The sequence below is a fragment of the Oryctolagus cuniculus genome, chromosome 4 (genome assembly GCF_964237555.1).
Source record: "Oryctolagus cuniculus chromosome 4, mOryCun1.1, whole genome shotgun sequence".
Taxonomy (NCBI): domain Eukaryota; kingdom Metazoa; phylum Chordata; class Mammalia; order Lagomorpha; family Leporidae; genus Oryctolagus; species Oryctolagus cuniculus.
The window spans coordinates 64119835-64143418 of record NC_091435.1 but is presented as its reverse complement, the minus strand read 5'-3'; the positions used below and the strand labels follow the sequence as shown (position 1 = coordinate 64143418).

The window sequence follows — 23584 nt, the reverse complement described above, 5'->3', positions numbered from 1 at the left end:
CCATCTTCTACTGCTTTCCCAGGCTATAGCAGAGAGCTGGATCGGAAGTAGAGCGGCCGGGACTCCAACCAACACCCTTATGGGATGCCGGCACGGCAGGTGGTAGCTTTACTCGCTACACCATAGCACTGGCCCCAGATTATTATTTCTAAAGGGTGCTTCACTGAGTCATATCTTTGCATAAAAATGAATTCCTCACTTCTGCTTTTCAGATATCCTGTGGACTGTTATTGGCCTCAACCTACCTAGCCAAGTTTAGATTCCTTTCTTTGTTTCATTAGCCACCTTAAAATGCTTGCCTTTCACCCAATATCCATTTTTCACCAGTGTTCCTTTTTCAACTGAATTAAAAATGTTATATGTTCCTGAATTCTTGTAACATTTTTGTAAAGGCTTTATAGTTCTTTATTTTTTAAAAAATTATTTTAATTTTTCTTTTTTTAACAGATTCAGTATGATTTGTAGATATAATCTTAAGAACATAATATATTCCATTCCTCTATCCCTTCCCTCTTTCTCCTCTTTTTCTTCCTTTTTTAGTTTTTGTGATGAAATATTTTAAACTTACACTACAGTAAAGAGGCTTAATACTTCACCAAATAAGAAGTTTAACAAGTGAAAAGCAAAATGGCCCCAATTTAATGGGAATAGTGACAACAGCTACAAATAATAATTGAATAAAAAAAAAGACTGTTTCACTAGTATATAATAAATTTTAAACTGATCACAGGTCATAAAAACTATAATAGTATAACATTCTTAACAATTGGTTTGACAAAGGTATAATATAAAGTTTTCATTATCACAATTTCATGTTTTATTAGTTTCTTCATTTCATTTTGATTCCTCCTTAAGATTTCATTTTCATGAGAGAGATTTTCTGTCCTGTCCAGTAAGAATTTCTGTAGTTCAAGAATTTGTTTTTGACAACTTCTAGATGTTCTTATCATAATTTTTTTGAAATCTGTATCTTGCATTTCTTCTATCTCATCATCTTCATCTTGAATTGGGGTGTCTAGTTCATTTGGGGGCATCATATTGTCTTCCTTGTTCTTGTTTCCTCAGTTTCTGCATTTGTTACTTGGCATTGTAGAGATATTCTTTGGTTTCTTCTTTTTTTTTTTTTTCCTCCTCGCTGTGGTGGGTTTTCTTGTTATACTATGACTCTAGATTAAGTGGACTGTCTGCTTTTGATGGATCCTTAGAGGCTTGTGATGGGTGTGGCCAGCGAGCTCTGTTCGGTTCTTCAGGGTTAAGGGTGTGCCAAAGGTGACACACCCAGGTTAGGCATGGTAAATCTCTCTCTCTCCCTATCTTTTTTTATTCAAAAGGGATGTAAATCCACACAGCTGAGCAGAGTTGAAGGCAGAACTGAGCTCTGAGCTCTGGCCCCTGTGGGTACAACATTTGTCTGCTCTGTCCCAAGGACCACACAAAGGATCTGTGCAGACTTCAGTGTAAGCTCAAATTCCCCTGCAATCCCCCACTGGGTTGCCAAGGTTACCGAGATTGTGGCCTCTCTGGAGAGTACTCACTTCTCCGGTACTCCGTGAGTCCTCTCCCACGCTCTCGGTCTTTTTTTTTTCTTTTTTCACAGTCTCAGTTCATTAGTTCCACACATTCACTTGGTCCTAACCTCCTGTAATTTCTCCCTACCAGAGTCAGATTTTTCTGTTTGGCTGATGGCAGGCACAGCTTTTACCTATGTCCAAAATGGCACCTGCTCTTTGTTTTGCTTGCCTTTGTAAGGTGAGTGGAGAGAGAGAATCGTGTCTGCACCGGTCCCTTTTATTTATTTATTTACATATATTTTTTCCTCTCCTCTTGTTAGCCTGGTGAACTTTCCCCAGTGGGACTTTAAGTCTTGTTCCCTCTAGGCTCTTCCTGCTGCTTCCCTGCCAGTGTCTCGGGATACTGCGGTTTCACCTCACCTCCCTTTCCAGCACTGGTGCGTAGACTCAGTGGCTGGGGTCCCAAGCCATGGGCATCCGTGCCCTCCACGTAAGTCCACCGTGTCTCACTAGTTCCAGAAGAGTTTCCTCTGTAGATTTTTCCCTAACTTTTTCCTGAAACTACAGTATCTCCACTTTTATTAAACTATTTTTTCCAGACTATCAGTGTGCTTCCTCCCTATTCTGCCTCCTTCTACCTAAAATAAAGTTTTAGAAAATAATATTTGCAGCACACAGACATTTCTTAATTTTTTCATTCTTTTTTGTTTGATTTTTAAATTTTAGCTCCTACATATGAGAGAGAACATGCATATTTGTCTTTCTGTGTCTGGATTATTTCATTCAATATGATGTCCTCCAGTTGCATCTGTTTTGTTGCAAGTGGGAGAATTTCACTTTTTTAAATATGTAGCTGAATAATGTTCCATAGTGTATATATACCACATTTTCTTTATCCATTCATCTGATGATAGACACCTTGGCTGGTCCCAAATTTTGGCCATTATGAACAGTGTTGCTATAAACAGAGTGGTGCAGGTGTCTTTTTCATGCATTGTGCTCAAGTCTTCTTGGTATGTATCTAGTAGAGGGATTACTGAATCTTATGCAAGTCTACTTCTGGTTTGTTTGTTTGTTTCTTTTTTTAAAGAAAATCTCCACACTATTTTCCACAGTAGCAGCACTAATTTACATTCCCACCAATAGTGTATTAGTGTTCCCATTTTTCCATATCCTCGCCAGCATTTGTTATTCTTTGTGCTTTGGATTTTAGCCATGCTGACAGGGGTGAGGTGATATCTCATTGTGGTTTTGATTTGCATTTCCCTGATGGCTAGTGATGTTGAGCATTTTTTATATATCTGTTGGCCATTTGTATTTCTTCTTTTGAGAACTGTCTACTGAAACCCTTTGACCAACTCAGCTGGATTGGTTGATTTTTGTCATTGTGCTTTTTAGTTGCTGATATATTTGGGTTATTAATCTTTGGTCAGATAAGTGGTTTGCAAATATTTTTTCGCATTCTGTTGGATATCTCTTCACTCTATTGATCATTTCCTTTGCTGTGCAAAAGGCTATGACTTTGATATAGTCACATTTGTTTAGTTTTGCTTTAGTTGCCTGTGCTTTGGGGGCCTTGTTCAAGAAGTTGTCCCTTACACCAATGTCTTGGAGTGTTTCCTCTACATTTTCTTCCAGTAACTTCATAGTTTCAGGTCTTAAATTTAGGTCTGATTTGTCTTGAGGTGATTTTTGTATATGATGAGAGGTATGGATCTAATTTCATTCTTCTACATATATACGTTGTTTTGCCAGCAACATTTGTTGAAGAGATTATCCTTATTCTACTGTATGGTATAAGCACTTTTATCAAAAACCGGTTGGTTGTATGTATGTGGATTAATTTCTGGGCTGTCTATTCTATTACATTGATCTGTATAACAGTTTTTATGATAGTACCATGCTATTTTAATTACTATAACTTTGTAGTATGCTTTGAACTCAGGTATTGTGATGTCTCCATTTGATTTTTCTTGGTCAGGATGGCTTTGGCTATTCTGTATCTCTTGTGATTTCTTTTGAATTTTAGCATTGCCTTTTTCTGATTCTCTAAAAATGCTATTGGTATTTTGATAGGGATAGGCATTTTAATGATATTGATTCTTCCAATCCATAAGGAATTAATATCTTTCCTTCTTTTGTTTGTCCATGATGATTTTGTTCATTAATATTTGATAATTTCCACTGTAAAGATCTTTCACTTCTTTGGTTAAATTTATTCCAATTATTTGACTTTTTTGACTATTGTGAATGGGATTCCTTTCTTTATTTCTCCTTCTGTGAGTTTGTTATTATCATACAGAAAAGCTACTTTTTTGTATGTTTATTTTGTAACCTGAAAATTTACTGAATTGTTTTATCAATTCTCACAGCTTTTTGGTGAAGTATTTAGGTTTTTCCATGTATAATATTATATCACCTGCAAACATGGACAATTTGACTTCCTCTTTTCCAAATTTGATGCCCTTTATTTCTTCTTCTCCCTACTTGTTATTGCTAAGGTTCCAGTACTATATTGAATAAGAGTAGCAAAAGTGGACATCCTTGTCTTATTCTCGATCTGAGGGGAAATGCTTTCAGATTTTCCCCATTCAGTGTGATATTAGCTGTTGATTTGCGATATATAACCTACATAATTTTGAGGAATGCTCCTTCTATACCTAATTTGTGTAGGATTTTATGATGAAGGGGTGTTGAATCTTACCAAATGCTTTCTCTGCATGTATTGAGATGACCATTTGGTTTTTGTTCATTATTCTATTGATGTTGTTAATGATGTATATTGATTTCTTAATGTTGAACCACCTTTGCATTTCTGGGATAAATCCCACTGTTCATTATTTATCATATTTTTATTCGATTTCATTCTATTTTGTTGAGAATATTTGCATGTAGGTTCATTATGTTATAGGTCTGCAATTTTCTTTTTATGTCGGGTCATGGTTTGGTTGGTATCAAAGTAATGCTTCATAAAATGAATTTGGCAGAATTCCATCTTGTTCAATATTTTGTAATAGTTTGAAGATTATTGGAGCTACTTTCTCTTTGAATGTTTTATAGAGTTCAGTAGTAAAACTATCAGGTCCCAGACTTTTTCTTGATGGAAGACTTTTGATTACTGCTTGTTATGGGTCTGTTTAGATCGTCTCTATCTTCTTGATTTAAATCTTGATATGTTATATGAATATAGGAATTTGTCCATTTCTTCAAGGTTTTCCAGTCAGAATATAGTTCTTCATAGTAGTTTCTTATGAGCCTTTGTATTCCAGTGGTGTCAGTTTTTTTTCTTTGTTAGTTTGGCCAGGGGTTTATTTCTACTCTGATCCTTATTATTCCTTTCCTTCTGTTGATTTTGGATTTAGTTTTTATCTTGTTCTTCTAAGTCTTTAAGATGAATCATTAGGTCTTTAATTTGTGACATTTCTCTTTTTTTAATGTAAACAATGCTATAAATTGGTCTCTTAATTCTGCTTTTGATATATTCCACAGGTTTTGATATTTTTTCATTCTCATTTATTTCAAGAAAGTGTTTGATTTCCTTTTTAATTTCTTAAATGACCCATTGATCATTCAATAGCATATTATTTTAATTTCCAAGTATTTATGAGTTCAATTTATTTATGAGTGTTCAATTATTGTTCATGTTATTGAACTCTAGTTTTGTTGCTTTATACCCTGAGAAGATAATATAGTATGATTTTAATCTTTTCAAATTTGTTGAGATCTGTTTTATAGCCTAATATGTGATCTATCATAGAAAATGTTCCATGTGCTGATGAGAAGAATGTGTATTCTGTAGCTATTGGGTGAAATTCCCATAAATATCTGTTAGGTCCATTTGCTCGATAGTATATTTCAACTCCTTTGTATCTTTATATTGATTTTCTGTCTACATATCTGTCCATTGATGAGAGTGAGGTATTGAAGCCATCTACTATTATTGTATTGGAGTATATCTCTTCCTCTAGGTCTACTAGTAGTTTCTGTATAAATCTTGGTGGCATTTTGTTGAATGCATATAGACTTATGATTGCCATGTCTTCTTGCTGAATTTAACCTTTTATCAAAATATGCTATCCTTATATATTTTTCAGTTTTTGATATAAAATATGTTTCATTTGACATTAGGTTAGCAACACCTGCTAGCTTTTGGTTTACATTTGCCTGGTATATCTTTTTCTAACCCTTCACTTTCAGTCAGTGTATATCTTTATGAAGGGAGTTTTTGTAGGCAGAAATAGAAGGGTCATGGTTTTTTATCCATTCAGTCAACCTAAATGTTTTGATTGGTGAATTTAATCGATTTACACTCAAGGTTGGTATTGATATATAAGAACTAAGTCCTGACATTTTGTTGATTGGATAATGATTCTACCTGCTCTGGTAGTGTTTTTGGTGGTGACATGTGTTTTCATTATGTTTTCTCCTAATGCAGAATGCCCTTCATAATTTATTGTGAGACTGGTCTTGCAGTAGTGGATTCTCTGTTTTTGCTTATCTGGAAAATACTTTATTTCTCCTTTGCTTTTTTTAAACTTTTATTTAATAAATATAAATTTCCAAAACAATTTTTGGATTATAGTGGCTTTTTCCCCCTATAACCTCCCTTCTACCTGCAACCATCCCATCAACCACTCCCTCTCTCATCCCATTCTTCATCAAGATTCATTTTCAATTATCTTTATATACAGAAGATCAATTAATATATACTAATTAAAGATTTCAACAGTTTGCACCCATACAGAAACACAAAGTATAAAGTACTGTTTGAGTACTAGTTGTACCGTTAATTCACGTAGTACAAGACATTAAGGACAGAGCTCCTACACGGGGAGTAAGTGCATAGTGACTCCTGTTGTTGATTTAACAATTGACACTTTTATTTATGACATCAGTAATCACCTGAGGCTCTTGTCATGGGCTGCCAAGGCTGTGGAAGCCTATTGAGTTCACTTCAACAGGTTTCCTTTTAGGTACTCAGCTGTCACCAATCAGGGAGAACATATGATATTTGTCCCTTTTGGACTGGCTTATTTCACTCAGCATGATATTTTCCAGATTCCTCCATTTTGTTGAAAATGACCAGATTTCATTTTTTTTACTGCTGTATAGTATTCTATAGAGTATATATCCCATAATTTCTTTATCCAGTCTACTGTTGATGAGCATTTAGGTTGATTCCAGGTCTTAGCTATTGTGAATTGAGCTGCAATAAACATTGAGGTGCAGACAGCTCTTCTATTTGCCAATTTAATTTCCTTTGGGAAAATTCCAAGGAGTGGGATGGCTGGGTTGTATGGTAGGGTTATATTCAGGTTTCTGAGGAATCTCCAAACTGACTTCCATAATGGCTTTACCAATTTGCATTCCCACCAACAATGGGTTAGTGTCCCTTTTTCCCTCACATCTTCGGAAGCATCTGTTGTTGGTACATTTCTGTATGTAAGCCATTTCTGTATGTTATCCATTCATTCTAATTGGGGTGAGGTGAAACCTCATTGTGGTTTTGATTTGCATTTCCCTGATTGCTAGTGATCTTGAACATTTTTTCATGTGTTTTTGGCCATTTGGATTTCCTCTTTTGATAAATGTCTGTTGAGGTCCTTGGCCCATCTCTTAAGTGGGTTGTTGGTTTTGTTGTTGTGGAGTTTCTTGATCTCTTTATAGATTCTAGTTATTAACCCTTTATCTGTTGCATAGTTGCAAATATTTTTTCCCATTCTGTTGGTTGCCTCTCTACTTTCCTGACTGTTTCTTTTGCAGTACAGAAACTTCTCGATTTGATGCAATCCCAATTGTTAATTCTGGCTTTGACTGCCTGTGCCTCCGGGGTCTTTTCAAGGAGTCTTTGCCTGTGCCTATATGTTGCAGGGTTTCTTCGATGTTCTGTAATAATTTAATGGTGTCAGGTCGTAGATTTAGATCTTTAATCCATGTTGAGTGGATTTTTGTGTAAGGTGTAAGGTAGGGGTCTTGCTTCATGCTTCTGCATGTAGAAATCCAGTTTTTCCAGCACCATATGTTGAATAGACTGTCCTTACTCCAAGGATTGGTTTTAGATCCTTCATCAAACATAAGTTGGCTGTAGATGTTTGGATTGATTTCTGGTGTTTCAATACTGTTCCATTGGTCTATCCATCTGTTTCTGTACCAGTACCATGCTGTTTTGATTATAACTGCCCTGTAGTATGTCCTAAAATTTGGTATTGTGATGCCTCTGGCTTTGTTTTTGTTGTACAAGATTGCTTTAGCTATTCGAGGTCTCCTGTGCCTCCATATGAATTTCAGTATCATTTTTTCCAGATCTGAGAAGAAGGTCTTCGGTATTTTGATTGGTATCACATTGAATCCATAAATTGCTTTTGGGAGAATGGACATTTTGATGATATTGATTCTTCCAATCCATGAGCATGGAAGATTTTTCCATTTTTTGGTACCCTCTTCTATTTCTTTCTTGAAGATTTTGTAATTCTCATCGTAGAGATCTTTAACGTCCTTGGTTAAGTTTATTCCAAGGTATTTGTTTGCTTTTGTAGCTATTGTGAATGGGATTGATCTTAGCAGTTCTTTCTCAGCTGTGGCATTGCTTGTGTATACAAAGGCTGTTGATTTTTGTGCATTGATTTTATACCCTGCTACTTTGCCAAACTCCTCTATGAGTTCCAATAGTCTCTTAGTAGAGTTCTTTGGATCCTCTAAGTAAAGAATCATATCGTCTGTAAAGAGGGATAGTTTGACTTCTTCCTTCTCAATTTGTATTCCTTTAATTTCTTTTTCTTGTCTGATGGCTCTGGCTAAAACTTCCAGAATTATGTTAAATAGCAGTGGTGAGAGTGGGCATCCCTGTCTGGTGCCAGATCTCAGTGGAAATGCTTCCAACTTTTCCCCATTCAATAGGATGTTGGCCGTGGGTTTTTCATAAATTGCTTTGATTGTATTGAGGAATGTTCCTTCCATACCCAGTTTGCTTAGAGTTTTCATCATGAAAGGGTGTTGTATTTTATCAAATGCTTTCTCGGCATCTATTGAGATAATCATATGGTTTTTCTTCTGCAGTCTGTTAATGTGGTGTTTCACATTGTTTTGCAAACACTGAACCATCCCTGCATGCCAGGGATAAATCCCACTTGGTCTGGGTGGATGATCTTTCTGATGTGTTGTTGCAGTCTATTGGCCAGAAATTTATTGAGGATTTTTGCATCTATGTTCATCAGGGATATTGGTCTGTAATTCTCTTTCAATGCTGCATCTTTTTCCGGCTTAGGAATTAAGGTGATGCTGGCTTCATAGAAAGAATTTGGGAGGATTCCCTCTTTTTCAATTGTTCTGAATAGTTTGAGAAGAGTTGGAGTTAGTTCTTCTTTAAATGTCTGGTAGAATTCAGCAGTGAATCCATCTGGTCCTGGGCTTTTCTTTGTTGGGAGGGCCTTTATTATTGTTTCAATTTCTGTCTCAGTTATGGGTCTGTTTAGGTTTTCTATGTCTTCCTGGTTCAATTTAGGTAGGTTGCATGTGTCCAGGAATTTATCCATTTCTTATAGGTTTCTCTGTTTGCTGGCATACAAGTCCTTGCAGTAATTTCTGATGATTCTTTTTATTTCTGTGGTGTCTGTAGTTACATTCCCTTTTTCATTTCTGATTTTATTGATTTGGGTCTTTTCTTTTTTTAGTTAGTTGGGCCAATGGGGTGTCAATTTTGTTTATTTTTTCAGATAACCAGCTCTTCATTTTGCTGATCCTTTGTAATGTTTTTCTTGATTCAATCCTGTTGATATCTTCTCTAATTTTAATTATTTCTCTTCTCCTACTAGATTTGGATCCGATTTGCTGCAGTTTTTCTAGTTCCTTGAGATGCACTGATAGCTCATCTATTTGGTGCCTTTCCAATTTTTTGATGTAGGCACCTATTGCTATGAACTTTCCTGTTAACACTGCTTTTGCTGCGTCCCATAAATTTTGGTATGTTGTGCTGTTATCCTCATTTACTTCCAGAAAGTTTTTGATTTCTCTTTTGATTTATTCCATGACCCAGTGTTCAATTCAGGAGCATGTTGTTCAGTCTCCGTGTATTTGCGTATGCTCTAGGGATTCCTGAGTTGCTAATTTCCAACTTCATTCCACTGTGGTCTGAGAAGATTCGTGGCATGTTTTCAATTCTTTTTGAAATTGCTGACACTTGCTTTATAGTCTAGTAATTGGTCAGTCCTTAAGTAGGTTCCATTTTCTGCTGAGAAGAATGTGTATTCTTTAAGTGTATGATGAAAAGTTCTGTAGATATCTGTTAGATCCATTTGGGCTATAGTGTAAATTAAATCTGCTGTTTCCTTGTTGATCTTCTGTCTGGTTGATCTGTCTATTGCTGAAAGTGGAGTATGGAAGTCCCCAAGTACTATTGCATTGGAATCTAAGTCTCCCTTTATGTTCCTTAACATATCTTTTATATAACCCAGTGCCCTGTAATTAGGTGCATATACGTTTATAATAGCTACATCTTCCTGATGAATTGATCCCTTAATCATTATATAGTGCCCCTCTTTGTCTCTCTTAACAGTTTTTGTGTTAATGTTTATTTTGTCTGATATTAAGATGGCTATGCCAGCTCTTTTTTTCATTTCTGTTGGCATGGAATATCTTTTTCCAACCTTTCACTTTCAGTCTGCATGCATCATTGTTGGAAAAATGTGTTTCTTTTTTTTGTAACATGCATTTTTTAAATATTTATTTAATAAATATAAATTTTGAAAGTACAACTTCTGGATTATAGCAGTTTTTCCCCCCATAACCACCCTCCCACCTGCAAATCATCCCATCTCCTACTCCCTGTCCCATCCTATTCTACATTAGTTTCATTTTTAATTATCTTTATATACAGAAGATCAACTTAGTATATAGTAAATATTTAGTATAAAGTATTAGTATTTAGTATAAAGATTAGTAGAAAAATTTCAACAGTTTGCACCCACACAGACATACCAAGTATAAAGTACTGTTTGAATCCTAGTTTTACTCTTAATTCACATAGTACAACATGTATTTTCCTGAACTCTTTGAAGACATTTTGTGTATTGCAACAATTTTCTATGACAGAACCAACTTTAGCCATCCAATTGTCTTTTTCCTTCTTTTCATCCACATCTCCATGTGTTGATGATAAATTAAATCAGAAAAGTAACCTCATCTGCTGCTTTCATAGCCAGAACATTAAACCTAAGTATCAGAGGACCACCTGACACACCGTAACCACACAAAACACGTTTTTCAAATTATAAAATATTTTCCCCACATTTTTAAAGAATATAACCAGTGAGATAGATTAGTTTGGTTTATTTTCTATCCATAAAGACGATTTTTTTTCATTTTCAATTATCTTTATATACAGAAGATCAATTCAGTATACATTAAGTAAAGAGTTCATCAGTTTGCACCCACACAGAAACACAAAGTGGGAAATACTGTTTCAGTACTAGTTATAGCATTACTTCGCATTCGACAACACATTAAGGACAGATCCCACATGAGAAGTAAGTATACAGTGACTCCTGTTGTTGACTTAACAATTTGACACTCTTGTTTATGGTGTCAGTAATCTCCCTAGGCTCTAGTCATGAGTTGCCAAGGCGATGGAAGCCTTTTGAGTTCGCCGACTTGGATCTTATTCCAACAGGGAAATAGTCAAAGTGGAAGTTCTCTCCTCCCTTCAGAGAAAGGTACCTCCTTCTTTGATGGCCCTGTTCTTTCCACTGGGATCTCACTTGCAGAGATCTTTCATTTAGGTCTTTTTTTTTTTTTTTTTTCAGAGTGTCTTGGGTTCTTTGAGCTTCTTGTATCTGGAAGTCCATGTCTCTTTCTAGACCTGGGACATTTTCAACATTTATTTCAGTTAGCATATTGTCAATGCCTTTTTCCTTTTATTCTGCAAGAATATCCATAATATGGATATTTGATCAATTAATGATATCCAATATATACTGCTTGCTGCATGTTATAAAGTCCTTTAGCAATGCTTAAATAGAAACCATCCCTGTGATAGAAACTAGGTGTTATTTTATCCATATTTACTACAATGCTTTGTACCACCTTTTCATTCAGTTGCTAGCATTATATATGTACCTCTTGGGACTCCTGCATTCAGTGGTTTCTTCATGGTCATACAATTATGTAGCAGACATGAGCTTCAACTCCAAATCCTATGTATGTCTGTGGGTGACCACATTTTGCCACTGACTTAAATGTTTGTTGGTGGGAAATATTGATTCTATTTACTCTTGTAGGTCTACAGCTTATTTTGAATTTTTTCTTGAATGTTTATTTTAATTTTTTCTGAAATATAATGCCAAGAGTCCCAATGCTCAGTTGAAATACTCAGTGGTACAGTGGAAGCTGAATCACTTTCACAAGTGGATTATGCTGACAGAAAGGCCCAAGGCAATTTAGAATTTAAAGGCAATCTCACAATTATTTGACGATTCTGAATTCCCATTGGCTCCTACATTTCTGAGAGGCATCATTTTTATGCACAGTTTTAAGAACCAACTTTAAGATGAATGCATATTCCATTATCTTCTTCTTTTCTATTATAAAAATTTAGTTTATCCTTATGCTTAAATTTGAAATTCTTTTGAAGATACAACTGTTTTGTATGTTATATTCCTTAAAGTCTTCTTTTAAATAACCTTATTGCTTTTTGTAGCTCTTGCTTATATATCAATGTGGGCATTTGGCACAGAGGTTAAGATGCTCCTTGCTATACACAAATTCCATACAATGGTGCCTGGGTTTGAGAACCAATTCCACTTCCAATTCTAGCTTCCTACTAATGTGAAACCTGGGAGGCAGCAAGTGATGACTCTATTACTTGGGTCACTGACACTTAGATCTGAGACCAGATTGATTTCCAAGCACCTGGCATTGGCCTGCTCCACTGCTGGATGTTGCAGCCATTTGGGAAGTAAACCATGGATGAAAGATTCTCTCTCTCTCTCTCTCTCTCTCTCTCTCTCTCTCTCTTTCTCTTTCTCTTTCTCTCTCTCTCTCTCTCCCCACTTCTCTGCCTTTTAAATAAATAAAAACAAATAAAATTTTAAAAGTAAATTGAAAATACTGTATCAGTAGTTGGTGATGCCTGTGGAAACTTACCATGTGAAGGATGCCTAAGGCCAGTTGTCTTTTCTATCTGTCCACTCCAGAAATACAGTCTGTGGGCCCTCTCTATGTGGACCTCACTTGAAAACTGGGAACTCTAGTTTCTTTTATTTCCCTTTCCATATACCACTGCATGAGCTGTCTTGTAAAAACTTGTGCTGTTTCACCTCCGGCAGACAGGTGCATAGCATAGAGTATCCAGAACCATAAACACAGTGACATTTCTCACACCTGGATGTTTTCTTCTTCCTGGCTCAGTTAATGAGTCAGTTATAATTGAAGACATCATAAAATAAAGATGGTTTGCATAGTAGGTTCATCATACTTTTATGTACTTTGGGACCCAAGACTTAGGACAACTTGAGCCAACGAGGACATCAAGTTCATTAATCCTTAACATTTCTATTGCTGTTTGTACCACTACTTTATTATCACTACAATCAGTTCTTAGGAAGCTTTTGTTTTTCTATTTTGCACCTGCAAGCCAGTTTCAATTGAAATCTCAGTATTCATACTTATTATCTGTGTGATTTTGGCCAAGATATTTAGCATTTTGTTTGGTTTTCTCATTTATAAAACAGAGCAACTAAGAACTCTTGGGGTATACTGTGAGGGGAAAAGTGAGTCTGCCAAATATGATTGTCAAAATCACTTTCAGAAATGAGAGTAAACATATTCAACTTTAAATTGAAATTCTAGAAGCAACTTAAACTTGTTACATTTATCATTAATAAAGATTTTTGTTGTGAATAGAGAGTTTACATAGTTTGGTATGAGTGGCATTTAACTTTAATTCTCTTATCTATATGATGCTGATGGCATTATATGAAATGCTGGTCATGGAATACTTGCCAGATCTTATTTCACAATCACTGTGAAGCCTGGCTGTACAATAGAACACCTGTAAGCTAAAACTACAAGGTAATCCATGTTAGTCTTCAAATGGGCCTGCATTGATTCAGTTCTTCATTTGAGTGCAAACCCATAGGTCATATCTTGACCAAATTACAAAGCTAATTTGAGGATTGGCATTTATGAGAAAAGTTTAATGTGACCTTAGTAAACTTCAGTGGGTATGTTGGGCAACCTCTCACTTAGATTTGCAGGAATTTGAATACCATAGGCATTTACTGACTGTTTATTATATGTCAATCCCTATTTTGGAGATATAAGATGATGTAAGTTGATAGTCTTGCATAGAATGCTTAAAATAGTCAACAACGTAACTCAAAGATAACAATTTTCTTTTCTTTTACAGATTTATTTATTTATTTGAAAGGCAGAGTTACAGAGTAAGAAAGAGAGATTTTCCATCTGCTGGTCCACTCCCCAAATGGCTGTAATGGTCAGGGCTGTTTTGGGCTGAGGTCAGGAACCCAGAATTTTACCCAGTTCTCCCTTATATGTAGCAGGAGCCCAGGACTTGGGCCATCTACTGCTTTCCAGGCATATTAGTAGGGAGCTGGATTGGAAGCGGAGAAGCCAGGATTTAAACCAAAGAACATACAAGATTCTGGCATTGCATGCCATGCCATAAACTGCTATGTCAAAATGCTAGGCAGTCAGCCTCCCCCCCCCCCCACTACGGTGCTGTGGTGTAGCTGAGTAAAGCCACCGCCTGCAGTGCCAGCATCCCATATGGGCACCAGTTTGAGACCTGGCTGCTCCACTCTGATCCAGCTAACTGCTATGACCTGGGAAAGCAGTAGAAGATGGCGCAAATCCTTGGGCTCCTGCACCAGCATCGGAAGACCTGAAGGAAGCTCCTGGCTCCTGCCTTTGGATCGGCACAGCTCCAACCATTGTGGCCAGCTGGGGAGTGAACCAGTGGATGGAAGATCTCTCTCTGCCTATCCTTCTATCTCTGTGTAACTCTTTCAAGTAAATAAATAAAATCTTTTTTTTAAAATTTTTTATTTATTTTTATTTAGTAAATATAAATTTTCAAAGTACAGTTTATGGATTACAATGGCTTCCCCCCCCCCCATAATTTCCCTCCCACTCACACCCCTCCCATCTCCTGTTCCTTCTCCCATTCCATTCACATCAAGATTCATTTTCAATTATCTTTATATACAGAAGATCAATTCAGTATATATTAAGTAAAGATTTCATCAGTTTGCACCCACACAGAAACACAAAGTGGGAAATACTGTTTCAGTACTAGTTATAGCATTACTTCACATTGGACAACACATTAAGGACAGATCCCACATGAGAAGTAAGTATACAGTGACTCCTATTGTTAACAATTTGACACTCTTGTTTATGGCGTCAGTAATCTCCCTAGGCTCTAGTCATGAGTTGCCAAGGCTATGGAAGCCTTTTGAGTTCGCCGACTTGGATCTTATTCCAACAGGGAAATAGTCAAAGTGGAAGTTCTCTCCTCCCTTCAGAGAAAGGTACCTCCTTCTTTGATGGCCCCGTTCTTTCCACTGGGATCTTACTCGCAGAGATCTTCCATTTAGGTCTTCCTTTTTTTTTTTCCAGGGTGTCTTGGCTTTCCATGCCTAAAATACTCTCATGGGCTCTTCAGCCAGATCTGAATGCCTTAAGGGCTGATTCTGAGGCCAGAGTGCTATTTAGGACATCTGCCATTCTATGAGTCTACTGTGTATCCTGCTTCCCATGATGGATCATTCTCTCCCGGATTTTTGATTCTATCAGCTAGTATTAGCAGACATTAGTCTTGTTTGTGTGATCCCTTTGACTCTTAGACCTATCAGTGTGATCAATTGTGAACTGAAATTGATCACTTGGACTAGTGAGATGGCATTGGTACTTGCCACCTTGATGGGATTGTATTGGGATCCCCTGGCATGATTCTAACTCCACCCCCAAATATAACAACTTTCAACACAGCATTCTGGCCAAGGTTTTTGGAGATTTGTAAGTTTCCCACAGAGGGAAATCCAGTTTTACCTTATGAATTTACCTAGTCTTTGGCTATTGTTCTATCATGACCATCAGATTAAATTTAAACTATTAGGCTCACCACTAGCTTTTACCATTTCATGAGGTTTCACATTGCTCTCAAAATGACATCAATGGAATACTTTCTTTGTCACTTTGTTCTTATGTTTCCATAGCATTTTTTGTTGTTACAGAAAAAGGTCTTATGGGATCACTGTATTGAGATTTAATACATGTAAAAGAGTCTAGAAGAGAGCTGAGTATGAAATAGGCACATAATAACTATAACATATTAACTATGGTTGCTATCAGTATTAGTTTTCTGATTATCATCAGTGATGGAGGAGAGATGGAAAGCATTCACAGGTCATATATAGGTGAGTTTCACAAAAACAGCTATGTGAAATCTACAGAATTGAGAGGGTCCACCAATGTCACTTTACCATTGCTGAACATATAGTAAGACAAACTACAGCTAACTTCTAGGTTAGCTGGCAGCTTTTAGTCTTGTCTGAGGATCTTGAGTCTAAAATCATGAGCATGAGTTTCTACAGTGTGGCAGCAGTCTGGTGATTAGTTTGGTTACCTGTCAGGTAGAAGTGCAAAGACCAATGGCATGTACTTTCTGCAAGCATAGAAAGCTAATTCAGAGAAGCTGCAGTTTGAGATTGAAGTGTTAGCGCCACAGGGTTACCTTGAGCTTGCAGCCATAGTGATGAGGAAGGTGCAGTTGCTTTGACAGTTTATCTGTCCATCATTAGGCTACTGCAGCTCAAATCCTACTGTAATATTCTAGCCTGCTTGGTCAGCCCTCTAGATTTGCTTCTTTCTCCTTTCCTCTCCTGTGCCCTCTCTCTCCTCCTTCTGTGGCTCTCCTTTTTCTGAGTTTCTGCCATGTGCTAGGCAGTAGCATTTCTAGTATTTCCTAGATGGGGTGGGGGAATAGTATATCTGTGAAGAGATAGAATCTTTGGCCTCATGAAATTCATATTATAGTGTAAAAGGAAGACAATTGAGTATATAATATTAGGAAATGATCATGTACTTCATTAGCATTTGACATGTTTCAGTTTTCAGAAGAGCTAAGAATTCTAAAAAGAGTTGTAATACCCTGGGAACTGGGCTTCTTTACTGACACCCACAGTCTGGGTAGCTTAGATCTCTTAGGGGTACAGATTCTAGATTTATTGTTCTTGCTTAAGTGAGAACATGAGGTTTACCAAAGCTGGCCGTGGTTGTTACTGCAGAAGACAGCACATGGTTCCCAGGAGCCATCAATCGCTTCCTTCCTTGTGTAGCTCATTCAGCATGGCCTCTATCAGCCGTAACCAACCCTTCTTTCTCAACTCATAGGCTAATGCTGAGAAACTCTGTGGTCAGTATGAAGAGCACTTGCATGAGGCAAATGCAAAACTGGATGAGGTGACTCAACTGGCAAATGACCTGACAGCACAGAAGACAAAGCTACGGAATGAGCGCGGTAAGGAAATGTGCTGCCTTGCTTGTAACTCTCAACCCCAGCAGACACACAGAGACATAACAAAGATAATGAAGAACCTGCTGAAACGGAGTGGCCATTTCAAGTTCCTAGAGGAGGAATGCAGCCTCAGACATACCCTGCCCACCCATGTGTGGTTTGTGTGGGAAAGGTTGCCTCCATGCCTCCTTGGGAGGCTCTGCTTAGTTCTGTTCCATAATGTGGGAAAATAGCATGCAGTTAAATGAAGCGATTTTTAAGATCAAATGATCGTAAAGGCTATTTACACAGTCTACCAGACATGACTTATTTTTAGAATTTTTTTTAAAAAAAGATTTATTTTGTTTATTTGAAAAGCAGAGTTATATGTAGAGAGAGGGAGATAGAGAGAGATCTTTCATCCACTGGTTCACTCCTCAAATGGCCACAAAGGCTGGAAGTGAGCCAGAACAAAGCTGGGAGCCAGGAGGGTCTTCTGGGTCTCCTATGTGAGTGCAGGGGCTCAAGCACTGAGCCATCCTCCACTGATTTCCCAGATGCCTTAGCAAGGAGCTGGATTGGGAGTGGGGCAGCCAAAACTGGAAAAGGCACCCATGTGGGATGCCAGTGTCTCAGACAGCTTAACCTGTTATGCCACAATGCTGGCCCCTTCAATTTCTATACTATTGAATAGGCACAGTTTCTAATTTCTAATAATGAATCTGGATTTTTTTTTTTACACTCAGTAAAGGCCATAGCCTATACATGGCTACATGTGCCTACATGAATAGGCCTTCATAATCTTTATTATCTTTTCTTCTGGCTGCCTCTTCTCTCTTCTTAGATACAGTGATCTTGTTGCTGTATTTTATACACTCCAAGTACTATCAACCTAGAGTCATTCTCTAGTTGTTTTCTCCTGCTTGAACACCTTATTAATTCTGCAAAGACTTGGAGATGAGGTTAGTCATATGGATATTTGGGGAAAGTCTACATAGGTGATATTTCAGCACTGGCAACTCATTTCCTCAACACACTTCCCATTTCATATTATTTATTACCTTCAAACAAACTGCATACTTAGCATGATAAATGTGTTTGTTTCCATCTGTCAGAAGATAAGCAGGGCACAGTTCTTTGTTCTGTGAACTGAGGTTCATAATTTATCTAGAAAACTGGCCAACAGTTTTTGGTGTTACAGAAACATTTGATGAATAAGTTAAAGGAAAAAAGTCCCATGGTTTATTCTTTACTGTCAATATATTTCTATCTATAGCAATCCATCATCTATTTCCAATCATTTATATTTCAATTATTTACAAACTTTTTGTGTCTTGTATAGTCAGGCATTTGTAGTGGCTACTTTCAATCCATCAATTAGACCTTGCCTCATAGCTTGACTTGTTTCTCTGCTATGATCAGTGTGTGGATAGATGTTTGTGATTCCAATTAACTGTACGAATACATTTCCAGAGATATATTTCATAGGTCAATGAAAATAAATAATATATTCTTGATGCCCCATAAGCACACCCTTCAAAATAGAGAATGAAGATGATTTAGGCTGGGCAGCATTTTTCTGCCAGTGGACACTGCCGTTTCTAAATCTAGGCTCAAAGTTAAATTAAAATAATTTGGCAAAATACAACCCTGGGAATCTAAAAGAGGAAATATTTTGGGCTCCAGAAAGGACACTGAATAAGACTATTCTTTTTTTTTTTCTTTTTGGTTATTTTTAAAATTTAACAATTTTTAGCATTTTGTCATATCCACTTCATATGTAGACAAAATGCACATATGTGTATACACAATTTTTTCTTGTAAACAGGGATATTAACATCATAAAGTGGGGCTAGCATTGTGGCACAGTGGGTTAAGCCACAGCCTGCAGTTCTGTCATCCCATATGGGTGTAGGTTCGAGTTCAAGCTGCTCCACTTTCCATCCAGCTCCCTGCTAACATGCCTGGAAAAGCAGGGGAGGATGGCACAAGTCTCCACATGGTAAGACCCAGAAGAAGCTCTGGGCTCCTGGCTTCAGCCTGGCTCAGCCCCAGTCATTGCAGCCATTTGGGGAGTGAAGCAGCAGATGGAAGATAGCTCTCTCTTTCTCTCACACACACTCTCTCTCTCCTTCTCTCACTCTGTAACTCTGCTTTCAAATAAATAAATAAATCTAAAAAAATCATAAGGTTAGGGATTCATGACCATGACTATAACATGTGAAAAAAAAGGATATATATCATCATGTACATTGTATAATTCAGTGAATTATTTTAAAGATTTATTTATTTATTTGAAAGGCAGAGTTAGAGAGAGAGAGCGAGGGAGAGAGAGAGAGTTTTCATCTGCTGGTTTACTCCCCAAGTAGCTACAATGGCAGGGGCTGGGCCAAGAGGAAGCCAGGGGCAGGAAACTCCATCAAGTCTCCCAGGTGAGTGGCAGGGGCACAAGCACGCAGATCATCTTCCACTGTTTTTTTCAGGCACATTAGCAGACAGCTGGGTCAGAACTGGAGCACCTGGTGCTTGAACTGGTGCTCATGTGGAATGCCAGCATCATAGGTGGTAGCTTAACCCACTGTGCCCTAACACTGGCCTTGAAGCAATGTTTATTATTATATACTAGCTGATCTGGCATCCCCCCATTTTTACACTCTATATATTCTTCCACAAATAAGAGAAAATGTGGCATTTCTGAATCTGGCTGTTTCACCTAACATAATGATTTCCAGTTCCATTTACCTTATTGCACATGTCAAGATTTCATTCTTTTCTATGGCTGGGTAATATTCCATCATGTATATATACCATATTTTCTTCCAGTCAGCAGTTGGGTATTTAGGTTGATTCTATACTTTTATTATTATTATTATTATTAATTAAGATGCTATGAACATGGGGTGCACGTATCTCTTTCATATGCTAACTTCACCTTCATTGGACATATTCCCCAGAATGGGATAGCTGAGTCACATGGCATATACATTAGTAATTCTCTGAGGACTCTCCATACTGTTTTCTACAACAGATCTATCAATTTGATTTCACACATATACCCAGGGTGTTAGGGCACCCTGTTCTTCACAACCTCACCAGCATTTGTTACTTTGAGTTTTGGATAATAGTCATTGTAACTGGAGTGAGGTGATACTTTTGTGGTTTTTGCTTGCATTTCTGTTATGACTAATGATCCTGAGCATTTTTTCATGTGTTTCTTGTCCTTACAAAGACATTTGTTCATATCCTTTGCTCATTTCCTAACTGGATTCTTTGCTTTGTAGCTGTTGAGTTTTTTCACATCCTTATATAGCCTGGATATAAAGCCTTTATAAACTGCATGGTTTGCAAATATTTTCTCCCATTCTGTCTGTTGTCTCTTCACTTTGTTAAATGTTTCCTTTTCTATATGAAGTGTCTTAGCTTGATTTAATCTAATTTTACTATATTACCTTGCTTTGGGGGTGTCTTACCTAGGAGTCTTTACTTAGGCCTATATATTACAATGTTTTCACTATATTTTCCTCTAGTAGTTTGATAGTTCCAGATCTCAAATTTATATCTCTTATCCATTGTCAGTTGATTTTTGTAGAAGGTAAGGTGTGGGTCTTGTTTCAGACATCTGCATGTGGAAATCCAATTTTCCCAACACTATTTGTTGAAAGACTGCCCTTTCTCTAGGGAGTGGTTTTTATTTTGTTTTTCAGATTACTTGGTTGTAGATGCACAGGTTACTTTCTGGGGATTGTATTCTATTCCATTGGTCTACAAGTCTATTTTTATGTCAGTACCAGGCTGTTTTAATTATAATATCCTTTAGTATGTATTCAAATCTAACATGTAATGCCTCCAGATTTGTTTTTGCTGTTTAGGATTGCTTTGGCTACTCAGGGTGTTTTGTGTTCCCATACAAATTTTAGGCTTTTTTTTTCTATTTCTGTGAAGTATGTGTGTAGATCGATAGAGATTACAGTGTGTAGATTGCTTTGGGTATAATGGACATTTTGATAATATTAATTCTTCTAATCCATGAACAGGAAATATTCTCCTTTTTTGTGTTTTCTATTTCTCTCATTAATGTGTTATCATTTTCATTGTAGAGATCATTTACATCCTTGGATAAATTTATCCAAAGGTATTTAAATTTTTGTAGCTGTTGAGAATGAGATTGGTCTCATAATTTCTTTCTCTGCCAGATCATCGTTGGTATATAAGAATGCAACTGATTTTTGTTTGTTAACTTTATATCCTGAAACTCTGTCATATTCTCTTATCAGTTCTGATAGCCAACTAGTGGAGTATTTAGGTTCTCCTATATAAAAGAATTATGTTATCTCTACACAGGGTTAATTTTTACTTCTTCCTTTCCAATTTGTGTTCCTTTACATTCATTTTCCTGCCTAATGGCTCTGGCTAAAACTTGTATAACTATATTGAATAATAGTAGTGTGAGTATATAACTTTATCTGGTTCCAGATCTTACTGTAAATGTTTTCAGTTTTTCCCTATTCAATATGATGTCGACTCTGGGCTTGCCATGCATTGCCTTTACTGTGTTACGGTATGTTCCTTCTATACCCATTTTTCTCTAAGATTTTTATCATGAAAGGATGTTGTATTTTATAAAATACTTTCTCTGCATCTATTGAGCTGATAATATGGTTTTTATCTTTCATTTTTTTGATGTGATGTATCCTGTTTGTATATGTAGGAGCATCTCTGGGATAAATCCTGTTTGGTTAGGGTGGGAATTTTTGATGTGTTGTTGGATTCTCTTTGCTAGTATTTTGTTGAGGATTTTTGTATGTATGTTCCTCAAATATATTTGTCTATTTTTTTTTTTTTGACAGGCAGAGTGGATAGTGAGAAAGAGAGAGAGACAGAGAGAAAGGTCTTCCTTTTGCCGTTGGTTCACCCACCAATGACCGCCACGGCTGGCGCGCTGCGGCCAGCGCACCACACTGATCCGAAGGCAGGAGCCAGGTGCTTCTCCTGGTCTCCCATGTGGGTGCAGGGCCCAAGCACTTGGGCCATCCTCCACTGCCTTCCAGGGCCACACAGAGAGCTGGCCTGGAAGAGGGGCAACCGGGACTAGAACCCGGTGTGCCGGCGTCGCTAGGTGGAGGATTAACCTATTGAGTGCGGCGCCGGTCTATTGTTTTCTATATTTTATATCTTTGCCTATTTTTGGAACTAAGGTTATGCTGGATTCACAGAATGAGTTTGGAAAGGGTTTCCTCCTTTTGGATCCTTCTGAATTGTTTGAGAAGAAATGGTACTAGTTCTTCTTTAAAAGTTTTATATACTTCAGTAGTAAAGATTGGAAGATTCTTTATTACAGATTCAATCTCAACCTTGTTATTTGTCCATTCAGGTTTTCTATGTCTTTTTGCCTCAATTTTGGTGACTTACATGCATCAGTAAACCTATCCTTTTCTTCCAGATCTTCCAATTTGTTTGCATATAGTAGTCCATAATAGTCCCTAATGATTCTATTTCTGTGGTATCATTTATAATATCCCCTTTTTTGTCCCTAATTTTATTGATTTGAACCTCCTCCCTTTTTCTCTTGATTAGTTGGGCCAATACTTTATTACCTTATTTATTTTTTCAAAAATAGGTATTTGTCTCATTTGTCTTATACAGTTTTTAATTTCTATTTTGTTTATTCTCTAAATTTTACTATTTTTTTCCTTCTACCAATTTTGGAGTTGGCTTGTTCTTGTTTTTCTAAGTCATTTAGATTCATTGTTGCATTAGTTATTTGATGCTTTTCCATTTTAAATGTAGGCACTTATTGCTATAAAATTTCCTTTTTTAACATTTATTTGTTTATTTATTTGAGAGCTAGAGTTACAGACAGGGAGAGGGAGAGACAGAGAGAAAAGTTTTCCATCTGCTGGTTTACTCCCCAGATGGCCACAATGTCTGGAGCTAGGCTGATCCAAAGCCAGGAACAAGAGTTTCTTCCAGATCTCCCATGTGGGTGAAGTTCCCAAGCATTTGGGCTATCTTCCAATGCTTTCCCAGGCCATAGCCAAGAGCTAGATTGCAAGTGGAGCAGCTGGGTCTCAAACCAGAGCCCGTATGGATGCACTGCAGGTGGCAGCTTTATCTGCTATACCATAGTGCTGGCCCCTGCTATAAAATTTTCTAAAAACTGCTTGTGCTATATCTCATAAATTTTGATGTGTTTTCATTTTCACCAGTTTGAAGAATTCTTTTGATTTCTGTTTTGATTTCTTCTATGACCCACTGCTCATTCAGAAGTGGTTGTTCAGTCTACTTTTGTTCATATAATTTCTAGAGTTTGTTATTAATTTCTTGCTTCATTCCACTGTAGTCAGAAAAGTTACTTTATATGATTTCAATGATTTTAATTTATTTAGACTTGTTTTATAGCCTGGTATATAGTTTATCCTGGAAAATTTTCCATGCAATAATGAAAAGAATGCCTCTGGCATGAATCGACAAGAAAGAAGGGGACATTTATCTAAGGTAAAGAAGATGGAGCAGGCGTCTGAAATGAAGGTGAAAGAAAAATTTCAAAAACTGAAGAACTCTG

The 23584-nt window shown here is 37.0% G+C and overlaps 1 protein-coding gene across 1 annotated transcript in view; it reads left to right on the top strand.

Moving 5' to 3' along the window:
* The window catches only part of MYH15 (myosin heavy chain 15), a 221029-nt gene that overhangs the window by 121483 nt on the left and 75962 nt on the right, over positions 1-23584 (top strand). The window contains exon 28 of the mRNA XM_070072033.1: positions 16920-17046. Coding sequence (XP_069928134.1) covers positions 16920-17046 — 127 coding nt within the window. The remainder of the gene's footprint in view (positions 1-16919; positions 17047-23584) is intronic.